At 48.2% G+C, this 12,868-nt stretch overlaps 1 protein-coding gene across 1 annotated transcript in view; it reads left to right on the forward strand.

Annotated features, from left to right (window-relative positions):
• ZBTB40 (zinc finger and BTB domain containing 40) overlaps window positions 1-12,868 on the forward strand; it is an 80,322-nt gene that overhangs the window by 26,252 nt on the left and 41,202 nt on the right. The window contains exons 3-6 of the mRNA XM_073585505.1: window positions 7,241-7,374; window positions 9,179-9,386; window positions 10,369-10,511; window positions 10,593-10,785. Of these exons, the coding sequence (XP_073441606.1) occupies window positions 7,241-7,374; window positions 9,179-9,386; window positions 10,369-10,511; window positions 10,593-10,785 (678 nt within the window). The remainder of the gene's footprint in view (window positions 1-7,240; window positions 7,375-9,178; window positions 9,387-10,368; window positions 10,512-10,592; window positions 10,786-12,868) is intronic.

Below are 12,868 nucleotides of genomic sequence, written 5' to 3' on the forward strand. Positions count from 1 at the left end.
AAAACCACAGTATTTGCGCACGGCAGGCTTCGTAAGCGAATCTGAGGCAAAATTCACTGTCAGAAATCTATGGGGCCATGTCACATTTGGAGACACCCTGAGGTCCCGCACAGTGGAAACCCCAAAAAAGTGACCCCATTTTTGAAACTACACCCCCTAAGGAATGTTTTAGGAGGTACAGTAACCACTTTGCACCGGGAACCGGCTCCCGACCCGCGGCGATCGCCCGGCATATGATCCGGGTACGATTCGCCGTACCGCTACGGCGGCCGGCGCGAAGGGGTTAATGGTATTTTTCACCTTTTTGAATAGATCCTACCTATATTTCCAAAAAATAATGATTAAAGGTCAATTTAGGGGAAATGCCAAAATGTCAATACAATGCATGTAGTATTTGTAACAAAATTTAATCCAAGTTATGTAAATACACACTGAACATGTCATGGGCTTGTCCATACTAATGTGTGTGTGTGTATATATATATATATATATATATATATATATATATATATATATATATATATATATATTTTGTGTGTATGTATAATTATATAACGTTACTCCATAATATCTTCAACATCAGACTCTGAATCTGACTGTTGTTCTACTGGCTCGTCTTCAATACCCTTGTTCTGGCATGTCTGTAACCTGCACATGTCCGTGCACTTCAGGCCATTGCTGAGGCAAGTACACTGAGGAAGTTCGCATGACCGCACACACTTGCAGGACAGTAGCTGGATAATAGCTTCTGGTGCTGGTGCCCCTCGCATCCACTTGACAACAAGCTTTCCGTCATTATCTATCATCCAACCGCAGTCTGTTGGGTTTGCAATAAATGGCTGGCTCTGCAGACTTCTCCTCCAGATCGCAGCCTGGTAGTTTGCACGCAGTGCATGCATGAAAAGGCAGTCTTGGCAAGGAGGGAGTTGACTTGACTCTACCACTCCACGTTTGGCACAGAACAGCTGATACCGGAGCCTGTTTACCTCAGTTGTTTGGGTAGTTGGCAGGTACATGTGGCAGGTGATTTCCTGTAACTTCTCAAAGAGTTCGGGAGACACTTCCCATGAACGACCAACTTCCTGAAAGGCGTCCTGGTATGTCTTGTTCATCTTCAACTGCTTGAGTGTCGTCATCTTCCCACGGCCAGCGAATGCACTGACTGTGTCACAGCCTGTAAATGCATGTATACCAATCAATGAATCACACACGCTGCCTCCCAATGTTCTGCTCAGAGTGGTGATATCCAGGAATCTTGTCCGGTTCTGTGTACCGCATTTCTGGAACAGGTGGGATGGGATTTTGTGGCACATGCCCAGACACCGGACCATGACATCAGTATCCTCTGAAGTGATGATGACAGACTTGTAACCAGATTCTGCTGCATGAAGAGCATGGAGAAGGAGGCGTGTGTCTGCTTCTTCTTGACTTGACTTAAGGTCAGCAGCCTCTTCCCACTGTTCTTTGGTGATCTTAAAGCAGAGCTGCTCACATGTGACATACATCTCCTTCTCCTCAAGCTTCTCCCTGTGGTGTTTCGCCTTCCATTCTTCTACCAGAAACTTTGAGACTTGCCTTGTTGGAGGAATTACTTAGTAGCTTTCTCCACTGCTGGATGTTGTGCCCATGTTGAATGTTCTTGAAATGGATCCCTGTGCCTTCATATCTGTTGACTCTTTCTGTATCTTTGATGGATGTCTCCTTGTAGACGTCAAAGACAATATCAATGCGCTTGCTCTTAGCACCCTCATGGATAGCGCGACTCATTGCTGTGCCTGCTAGCTGGGCAAATGTTGCATCGTTTCCCTTCAGTTTCTGAACCAGGCTCATCCCATCAATGATGTTTGCAGAGGGCTCAGGGATCACCTCTGCAGGAGGAGCATTCCTCTCCAACTCCCTTGCTAGGGCAGCCTTGTTGGTCTTGCGGATAGACCCATCACCGTTGGCAAGTGCCCATGGCAATGGCCCCAGGGGATGAGTCAAGACATCACTCATTTGTAGCTTTCTGTTCTCAGCTACAAGTATCATCTGGCCAAATAGGTTCCTGTCAGCCTTCAAAATTACCTCCTTGCCAAGGCCTTGTCTGTGTGTCTTCATTCTGATGTTAGAGAACGTTTTAAGATTGTTCTTCGTCATCTTGTCATGAAACAGTGTAGTTGGCGTATCGGTACCCAAACGCTCATCCTTGAATGTGTGATATGCATCCTCTCCTATACTGTATGCCCCTAGAAGGTCTTTGGCTACATCTGGTGGTGCTGCAGTCGCTGTTGATGAACTGATAAGTTCACCATTATGCTCTTTGTTGAAGGGGTTCAACCAACCAGTCTCCAGCAGTTCAACAAAAGATCGGACATCGGCTTCATCTCTTCTAATCCTAGACACCTGTAGGTCTGAATGACTGAAGTCAGTATATTGTTGGCCTACTAGGGCCCTCAGCTGCCTCAAGTACATGCTGCGGTACTCCGATGTCAGGTAGAATCTGGCGACAGCTCCAACTTTGAGGATGAAGCCTTTTGTGCCCCCTGGTGTCTGGGTGTCTTTGTTGATTGTTTCTTCGATGGTCTGGTCCACAGGAATCCGTCCAAAAGGATTCTTGCTACCGATCTGGACCGAAAAGCCACCTTTCATGAAGTATTCATGGACCTCTGGGTGGTCTATGGGCAGCCGAGACATCGTAGCATAGTAATAGGTTAGGTATCGGGCATAGTTGACCTTGTCATAGGCAAAACACCATGGTATCATCTGTCGGATTGCTCCTAGGTGAAGCATCCAGTTGCCTTCTCTTGAAGCTCGAACCAGGTCCAGCATGGTCTCGACCATGTCCAAGTATGACATTTAGAATGCTGAGAGTTGTTCATTTCTGAAGGTCTCAAGATAAACTTGAAAGAGCTTCAGGGTAAGTGTGCAAGATTCATTATCCAAGAACTTTTCGAAGGATCCCTGCGACACACTGATGCGAAAGTTTGTGATGTTCTTCAGTGTTTCATCCAGATGGTGAAGGTCCCTTGCATGGTTTTCTTCTAGCCATGGAAGGAAGTTTTTCCATGCAAGCCTCATAAGTGCTTCATAGACCAGCTTGTGTAGTCTCACTGCTCTGTTGTACCTCCGGCCGCCCATCACTCCAGACACTGATCCTTCAGCGATGACACCGGATTCAACACACAGATCTCTAAGGCCTGCATCCTGAAATCTCTTACCTATGATGGAGAGGAGATTAAACATTGTGTGGAAGACACCCATTCTAATTATAATGTTCTTGAACTTCTCCTGTTTCCAGATAACCTCGGCAGCTTTGGCAAAGAGTGCTTGATCAAACACGCACACAATTCTGTTAAGCTTCAAGGTCTGCATGATGGCATGTGTTTGCTCCAAGACTTCATTCACAGTGGACATGGCTGTTGCAGGAGCATTGATAGTGGGCAGGTAGCTTACAGTGTCCTGGGCCACTACAATGTCGCTGCGGATTTGGATGTTGAACCCAGTCCAACTGCTAATGGTCTGATCCTCATGGTGACATTCTAGCCAGAAGCCAGATATGGTTCTTGGTTTTTGAATCCTGGACCTCCTCGGTAGTGTTAACATTCGCAGTCTCAATCCTGGGTGGCCCTCCCCGCCGCCCAACATTGTATATTGGTAGCATTAATTCTGTCGGAATTATGCTTCTTTTCTTCGACTTGGTTACATCTGGCAGGACTTTTGTCACAGAGCATGCAACATTGGACTGAACAGCTATGCCATTGACTCTATGAGATGTACCTGCTCCACTTAGTGTCTCCTCAAGTCTGTCAATGTTATCCCAGGCCAAGGTTGTGAACACACCAGGGTAGATATTTGCTGGCATTGGGATGTCATCCGTTGAACATTCCAACTTCTGGATACAAAGGGCTGTATCGATCTCCTCAGCCGTTGAATATGACACACAGTGGCCAAGACGATTCAGAGTTCGAACCAGTTCTGTATTGCCGGTCAAAGACTTAATTGCAAAGGACAGCAGTACGTGCTTGGGTGGCTTTGTCTTTCCATTGGTAACAGCAAAAACCAAGTCCCTGCCGAAGGATGTGGCAAGACGTTGAGCTCTTTCAGAGGGAGTTTGGCACTCACAATCTCCTGTAAGCAGGGTTTGCAAGAATTGAGTGACTAATGCAGGAACGACATTCTGATCTGTATCGGGAGGCCATGGCTGACTCACATCTTCTTGATCTCATTCCTCAGCTGCATTGCTGCTTTGGTTACGACATCTCCAGAGTTAGTGGCTCTTGCTTCTTGCAGATCTTTTGTCATGCTGTGTGCTTGCCGGGCAAGGTCGTCCATTGATAGGCTATATGGATAGACTAGAAGCTTACCTTTCTCATCGGAGAGAAAGCGGAGTGATTCACCAAACTCTGTTTCCTCTGTTTCAAGTTTTCGGCGAACATGTTTCTTTGTCGATGGTTTCAGTTTGATGATACCACGGGACATCATGCATCTCTGAAGCCTAGATGTGAGGTTTATCATAGGCAGTACTTCTGGGTTTGGGAACAATTCAGTCCTTATATACAAGAAGAGTTCCTCAAGGGCTTCTCTCTCTGCCTCTCCGTAGCGTACTTCCTTGCTTTCTTTCTGATTTTCTGCTGCACCAGACCTACAGGCCACTTGGGAATCCTCTTTTGTGAATAGTTTGTAGCATGACTTGTGGTAGTGCCCCTCTGAAGCAACAAGGTCTCTGCTAAGTAAACCAAGGATTCTCTGTGTGCCTTTCCTTATCGCTGCTCTGCGGATCGTCTCATCTGCTCGTAGCTCGACACACTGGACGATTGGCTCCCTTGTTTTTTCTCCTTTGAGATACTTGCTTGACTTCTCGCAGAACATACATACTTTGGCATACACCCTGCTATCACTGGGGGTACCCCTCGGTAGCCTCCTCCTGGGGATTTCGCTTGCTGTTTCGACATTGACACCCTTGGCAAGGATAGAATCCAGTGACTTCTTCATTGTAAAGAGACTACGACATTTACGGTGATATTGTATGTGGTATTTCTCGTTCTTCAAGGCCCTTAGCTGCTTCCAGGACGGATTCATGCTGTCTGATCTCTGCAGCCCTAAGCAATGTTTTCCAGGAGTCCAAATCCTGTAGGGACGCCAGATCATCACTGTCATCATTAGAGCAGTGTATGATACAGTCGATCCGTGATTTCTTCCTCGCTGGTACTTCCATCATGCCATTAGATATGTCAGTAAGCACCTGCAAACACAAAGAAAAACATTAAAACCCTTGGCGCGCACACACACACCTACACACACACACACACACACACACACACACACACACACACACACACACACACACACACATTAGTATGGACAAACCCACGACATGTTCAGTGTGTATTTACATAACTTGGATTAAATTTTGTTACAAATACTACATGCATTGTATTGACATTTTGGCATTTCCCCTAAATCGACCTTTAATCATTATTTTTTGGAAATATAGGTAGGATCTATTCAAAAGGTGAAAAATACCATTAACCCCTTCACGCCGGCCGCCGTAGCGGTACGGCGAATCGTACCCGGATCATATGCCGGGCGATCGCCGCGGGTCGGGAGCCGGTTCCCGGTGCAAAGTGGTTACTGTACCTCCTAAAACATTCCTTAGGGGGTGTAGTTTCAAAAATGGGGTCACTTTTTGGGGGTTTCCACTGTGCGGGACCTCAGGGTGTCTCCAAATGTGACATGGCCCCATAGATTTCTTACAGTGAATTTTGCCGCAGCTTCGCTTACGAAGCCTGCCGTGCGCCAATACTGTGGTTTTAGACAACACTTGTGGTATTGCCGTGTTCGGGAGACAATGGGGAATAAAAAGTGGGGTGTACTTTTTCCTGGTCCCCCTTTTCAAAATGAAAAATGTGGGCCTAAAGCGAAATTTTTCGGTAAAAAACGTACTTTTCAATTTCCTCAACAAAGTGCATGAAACTCCAATGGAGCGCTTGTTGGGTCAAAGTGGTTACTATACCCCCTAAAACATTCCTTAGGGGGTGTAGTTTCCAAAATGCGGTAACCTTTTGGGGGTTTCCACTCTGGGGGTACCTCAGGGTCTCTCCAATACGACATGGCCCACTGGATTTCTTCCAGTGTAATCTATTATCCCAAAAACCGCCTAGCTCTCCTTCTGTGCTGAGCCCTCTTGCGCGCCCATAATTTAGTTTACGTGTACATGTGGGGTGTTTCTATAAACTGCGGAATTGGGGTAACCAATTTTGGGTTTGCTGTTAACCCTTGCTGGGTTGCAGGTAAAATTGGATTACAATGGAATATCTGCCAAAAAATTGAAATTTTGATATTTCACTGTCATTTTGCTTGAATTCCTGTGCAACACCTAAGGGGTTAACAAAGTTTTGAAAATCCGTTCTGGACACCTTGAGGGGTGTAGTTTGCAAAATGGGGTAATGTATGGGTGGGTTCTGTTATACAAGACCCATAAAGTGACGTCCGAACTGACTTGGTCCTTGGAAAAATGGGTTTTGGAAATTTAGTCGTAAACTTTAAAAATTGCGTATAAAACTATGAGCCTTATCACATCCGAAAAATATAAAATTTCATTTCCAAAATGATGCCAATGTGAAGTAGACATGTGGAGAATGTAAACTAATAACTGTTATGGGGGGTATCAGCATTTTTGTAAAAAGTAGAGAATTTCAAAGTTCAAAAATAGCGAATTTTTCCCAAATTTTCGTGTATTTTGTAATTTTTTATGCAGAAAGGTAAAATCTATTGACTCACAATTAGCACTACCATGAAGTACAATATGTCACGAGAAAACAACCTCAGAATGGCGTGGGTAGGTGATAGCGTCCCAAAGTTGTTACCGCATGAAGTGACAGGTCAGATTTACAAAAAATGGCCTAGGCATTTGGGTACAAATAGGCCTGAAGGGGTTAAGCTACTGATGTGCAAGGGCTATCATATCAAAACATAAACTACAGACATGTATCTACCTAATAACACCAAAGAGAATTAGTCACTCCGGGTGGTATCGATATCGTCAAAATTGGCTCTTGGCTCATGGACTACCTGACCTGGAGTTTAGGGTGCCCCTTGAAGGAGGAAGAGGTCTGTTAGTACCTGCATAACATTTCTTGGGGTTTAAGGCTAAAGAAAGATGTAACAATAACTGCTCATAAATGATTTAACAAGCCGGAAACCACTTTTCTGATTGTTGTTTCTTGTTAATTAATCTGGACAACATGTGCTTTGCATTTAGAAACTGAGAAAACTGCCGGTGAGTTGGATTTTCTTATCCGTTATGAAAGTATCTTCAGCGAGGCGCTGTCGGACCCACAGAGTGTCCTAGAAAATCTAAGCAGGTGTAAAGAAATCAATGAGGCAGAGAAACAGGTAAGAGCCCCTATAGTCCACGTGCCGACACCCCCTAAGAGTTGTGTGCACTTGTACATGATAGTAAAAAAAAAACCACAGCTGAGATAAGTACAATCCTTACAGGTTCTGATTTCTACCTTGTTAATATTTGCAGCATTATTTCTTTGCTGCCAAAGGAAAACCTTGCTGGATGATGTGTGCAAATACCTGTTCATCCCTTCCACACTTACCGTATTTTTCGCTTTATAAGACGCACCTGATTATAAGACGCACCCCCACATGTGGTGAAGGAATAGAGAATTTTTTAATAAATGGGGTCCGTCTTATAATGCCAGTGTCCGTCTAACAAATCATATAGGGTATATGTCCCTCATAGCCCCCCATCCTAAAATTAGCCCCCTTAATCTGGATATGGCCACCTTATATTGAATATAGCCCCCTTGTGCTGGCACACGGGCCCCCTGTGGCTGGCACCCTGGCCCCCTGTGGCTGGCACCCTGGCCCCCTGTGGCTGGCACCCTGGCCCCCTGTGGCTGGCACCCTGGCCCCCTGTGGCTGGCACCCTGGCCCCCTGTGGCTGGCACCCTGGCCCCCTGTGGCTGGCACCCTGGCCCCCTGTGGCTGGCACACTGGCCCCCTGTGGCTGGCACACTGGCCCCCTGTGGCTGGCACACTGGCCCCCTGTGGCTGACACACGGCCCCCTGTGGCTGGCACACAGCCCCCTGTGGCTGGCACACGGCCCCCTGTGGCTGAAACACGGCCCCCTGTGGCTGACACACGGCCCCCTGTGGCTGGCACACTGGCCCCCTGTGGCTGACACACTGGCCCCCTGTGGCTGGCACACTGGCCCCCTGTGGCTGACACACGGCCCCCTGTGGCTGGCACACTGGCCCCCTGTGGCTGGCACACTGGCCCCCTGTGGCTGACACACGGCCCCCTGTGGCTGACACACGGCCCCCTGTGTTAGATATCGCCTCCATGCTGCTGCTTTTAGTAAAATAAACTCTTTCCTTACCTTCTCAGCGCTGTCCCTCCTCGTGTCTCCCTCAGTGTGGTTGAGCTCCTCCTCCACTTCCTGGTTCTCAGTGCCGGTCATGTGATCAGCACAGCAGAGTGATATCATCTCTGCGTGCCTGATGACAGCGGCAGCCGAGACACCGGGAGATCAGCGCAGGAGGAGGTAAGGAAAGAGTTTTTTATTTTACTATGGGCAGCAGCATGGGGGCGATATCTAACACAGGGGATCATGTGCGATCAAAGGAGGGCGCAGGCAGCTATAATATGCGCCGCTCCCCCAGCCAGTCACCGTGGTGCGGTTTCAGCACCATGGTCATGGACAGCGGCAGTGCATATTATATGAGCGGGAGCAGGAGATCAAAGGCTCCCTCCGGCAGCTTTTACCAGCTCACAGCACGGCTCCAAAGCTGCCCCCACCTCCCCTGGACCCTGCAGTGTGTATATATATATATATATATATATATATATATATATATACCCCCCCCCCCTCCCCCGTATATTCGGATTATAAGACACACCCCCTACTTTCCCCCAAAATTTGGGGGAACAAAAGTGCGTCTTATAAAGCGAAAAATATGGTATGCCTCTTTTCTCCCTTGTTGCACAATACAGTCTTGTACACTATATGGGGTCATGTCATTAAGACTGCTGTTTTTTGCATGAACGACTTGATACTTTCCCTCTCTAAACTGTGGTTTACACATGCTGTGATAGAGGTGGTCAGTCTTCAGGGCCTGCACAGCGTAGGTGTATTCTCAGCAGTCCCTGAAGTTTTGCCTTCTGCTCATGTGTTTTGTACTAAAGGCTGTGATGGAGTGCTGTCAAGCTGAAGAAGGAAGCTCGACGTTTGCAAAACTGCTGGAGAAGGTTAAAGACGGCCAGAGCATTGTTGTGGGGACCGTTCTGGCTTTACTGAAGTTGTGCCGAGACACCAATCCGAGCGTAAATGAAGCGTTGCGTGAGAAAGAGCCACAAGAAAAAGATTCAGAGGAAGAACAGTCAGAGGACACTGGTAAGAAAACCATTGCCAAAAAAGAATATAGAAATTCTCATTCCAGTGTCTTTTTAAATTCACTGTCGGTTAGGTATCAGTAGTGTGATGTGTGTTTCGTGAATGTAGTAAAATATGTAACGGTTGCTGTCTTCTGCCGTTTCCAACGCTGCTGCAGTCCCTCTCGGATATCTTGTGACTGCAGCTTTGATTTTCCAGCTCACACTGAAGATTGTTGCTCTCTTAAGGGGGTTTTACACATAGCGATATCGGAGGAGAGAGAGAGAATTTTTTTTCAGACGCCAGAACTGAGTTAGGGTTACATTTCTGACACATGCATTTCTCCCGGGCATGCGCAATAGAAAATGTGAATCAGTTTCATTGTCCGTCCTGTCCGCTCAGCGGACAGCAAAATCTTGGCGGATCCGTAAAAAAACGGATCGAACGGATGACCATCCGTCAAGATCCGCCGTTAATACAAGTCAATGGGGCAAAAAACGGATCCGCCAAGAAAAATGGCGGATCCGTTTTTTTTTTTTGCAAAACGGCGGATTTTGACTGGGGAAAAACAGATGTGTGAAACAGGCCTAAGCAAAATACGTACAGACTAAACAAATCCACATAGCAAATCTCTTGTCATAAGGGCTTGTTATCAGCGGATGTCAGTTGTATCCATATGAACCTCAGCCTGTTTATCTGACAGAGGTTTGCCAAGGTGGGAAACGGCTGTAGCAAAGCCTCAGCTATATTCCAGTGGCTAAATGTAAATTGTGATCTTTCCAGTAGGTGAAAGGAAGCAGAGATCTTGCAATTAAAATCAGTGATATTGAAAATTATTTTAGAAAGTTGCTGAACATTATACAACAATGAAAGTTTACTTTCCTGAAACTGAAACCCCCATCCCAATTTAATAGTTTTGAGTGCCAGAAGACAACTTTTCTTGCTACAGTCTCCATTAGTATCCTGCATATGGGTCTAGTATGATTTGTCTTCATATCTACAGAACTGGTGGAAAGAGAGAAAACCTTGTTTGATCTCCTAATGGAGCGCAGAGAAGAGCTGATACAGTGCATTACTGAGCTCAGCCCCATCATCGAGTGTCTGGATACGGCAGAGGAGGACTTCCTAACCAATATTGAGAAAAAGGTAATTGCTCCCTCACAATGCAACGGCTTTGTCTTTTGTGGTTTTGCCATTCCCAATTATATGCTTCCCTTGTACTGACAGGTGATCACGGACTGTTGTGAAAGCGGATCACACAAGGAGGCCATGGATAAACTCTTGAGAAAAGCGTCAGAGACCAAAACTTTGAGCCCTGATAGTCTGATCAAACTTCTTCAAGCAGTGAGAGAAGCCTTCCCAGATCTACACGCTCTGCTTGATATTCTGGAGCCGCACAGTAAAAAATCAACCTTTAAAGGTATAAAACCTTCTTATTGAGTTTTCCAGCCATAAACACTCAGTGCATCCTTATAACCGCACACTGCAAAGACATGCTGAGAGTCGCTGTTGCAGGTTCCAGACTGCGGCTTTTAAATGACAGACTTTTTATAGTATCCAAACAATTACAACTTCATTAAACCTCCATATAAAATTATCCAAAATGTTAGACATGAGCAGCAGATTGCAAGGCACATTGACTGATTGGAAATATTCAGCTTTGGTATTAACCACTGTGTGCATGTGTCACCTGTCCTTTCTGATCCAGGGTTATAGCTGAGCCCTGTTGCTACAGGGCATGTAGCACGCTACGTTACACAGCTAGGACCAGCCTCTAACAGCAGCAATCGCCGCTAGATCGAAATGCCAGTTAGATTGACAGCAAAATGTAAGTGATGCGGTCACGTGATGCGACTGTCCCGGCTGTCAACATTTATTTGAACACCATAAAAACAACCCCCCTCTCGCCCAACAAAAATAGCAAATATTTTTTTCTCCTTCGTCTCATTGGGGGACACAGACTGTGGGTGTATGCTACTGCCATCTGGAGGCTGACACTAGGCATACAAAAAACAAGTTAGCTCCTGCTCCGCCGCATACACCCTCGCCCCGATAGCGGGCGGAAACCAGTTTTTGCTTAGTGTCTTATGGAGGCACACGCAGTCTGGATCTCTCCAGACTATTTTTCTCTAGTTTACCATGAAGATGAGACAGGGGCGACGGATCCTTTAGAAAGGGTCCGATCTCCCCAAACCAACAACGGGCGAGCACGTGTTGAGTATCGCCTCCGCGTATCCTTTCCCGCACCGAGGGACATATCTGGGACTTTTCCCCAGACATCTATTTTTTTCTTTGTTTTTTGTTTTATGAAGATAAGACAGGGGCAACGCATCCTATTGAAAGGATCCGATTTCCCCAAACCAGCAACGGGCGACCACGTGCGAGTGTCCCTCCACGTTTCCTCTCCCGCGACGTGGGACATTAGGCCAGACTTAGCCCTGTCCACCCCTAGGTATTGAAACCATGGGCTTGCACAGAGGCACAAGACTAGTCTGTGCGGCCCCCATGACTCCACCAACGCATGACGGCGGTGCTGCAGGGCGGCAGACGGTCCCTCTCCTCGCCCCGGCAAGGCGGTCGGAGCTAGGGTGCCTGCACCGTCTTAAACAGAGTGCCTCAGGTATGTGCTGGAGCGAGTGGAGGGCCCTGGGCCCTTTCCCTCCGCTCCTCTAACCTGGTTCGCCTCCCTTTGGGTATTGGCGCGGTCCGGGAGACTGTGGGGAGCTGCAGCCGGATGACGGGCGGACCGGCTCTAATTTAGCCCGCGGCTTCGGCCTGGGCCGCGGGCGGAGGCGCCGCACTGGGCGCATGTCATCTCCGGCGCCGCCCCCCGTTGTCAGCCGGGCGGACCGCTTCTAAATTTAGCCCGTGGCTTCGGCCTGGGCCGCGGGCGGAAGCGCCGCCCTGGGCGCACGTCATTTCCGGCGCCGCCCCCCGTCAGCCGGGCATGGGGAGGCAGGCGGCCGGGGTAGCGGGCGGGCGGACCGCTTCTAAATTTAGCCCGCGGCTTCGGCCTGGGCCGCGGGCGGAAGCGCCGCCCTGGGCGCACGTCATTTCCGGCGCCGCCCCCCGTCGTCAGCCGGGCATGGGGAGGCGGGCGGCCGGGGTAGCGGTCGGGCGGACCGCTTCTAAATTTAGCCCGCGGCTTCGGCCTGGGCCGCGGGCGGAAGCGCCGCCCTGCGTGTGACGTCATTTCCGGCGGGCGCAGGATTAAATTGAGGCCCCGGCGGCAAGGCAGGGTAGGCCGCGATCACAGAGGAATCGCAGCCTACCAGGAGTGAGGCGCGAACTGAAGCACGGGGAGAGACGCGCAGGAGCGGGTAAGTGCGACCCCGTCCCGGAGCCACACTAGGGCACTACACAGTACCCTCCACCTACCCCTTCCCCAAACCTTTAAGGGATTTTTTGTGTGTTGGCCGACGCCAGCAGTATGTCTGGGAAAGGGAAAACGCACACGTTCCTTTATCCTGCATGCGTTTCCTGTGGGGTGATGTTCCCACGAG

This window comes from Dendrobates tinctorius, unplaced genomic scaffold (assembly GCF_039654945.1).
Source record: "Dendrobates tinctorius isolate UK_male_01 unplaced genomic scaffold, ASM3965494v1 ptg000086l, whole genome shotgun sequence".
Lineage (NCBI taxonomy): Eukaryota > Metazoa > Chordata > Amphibia > Anura > Dendrobatidae > Dendrobates > Dendrobates tinctorius.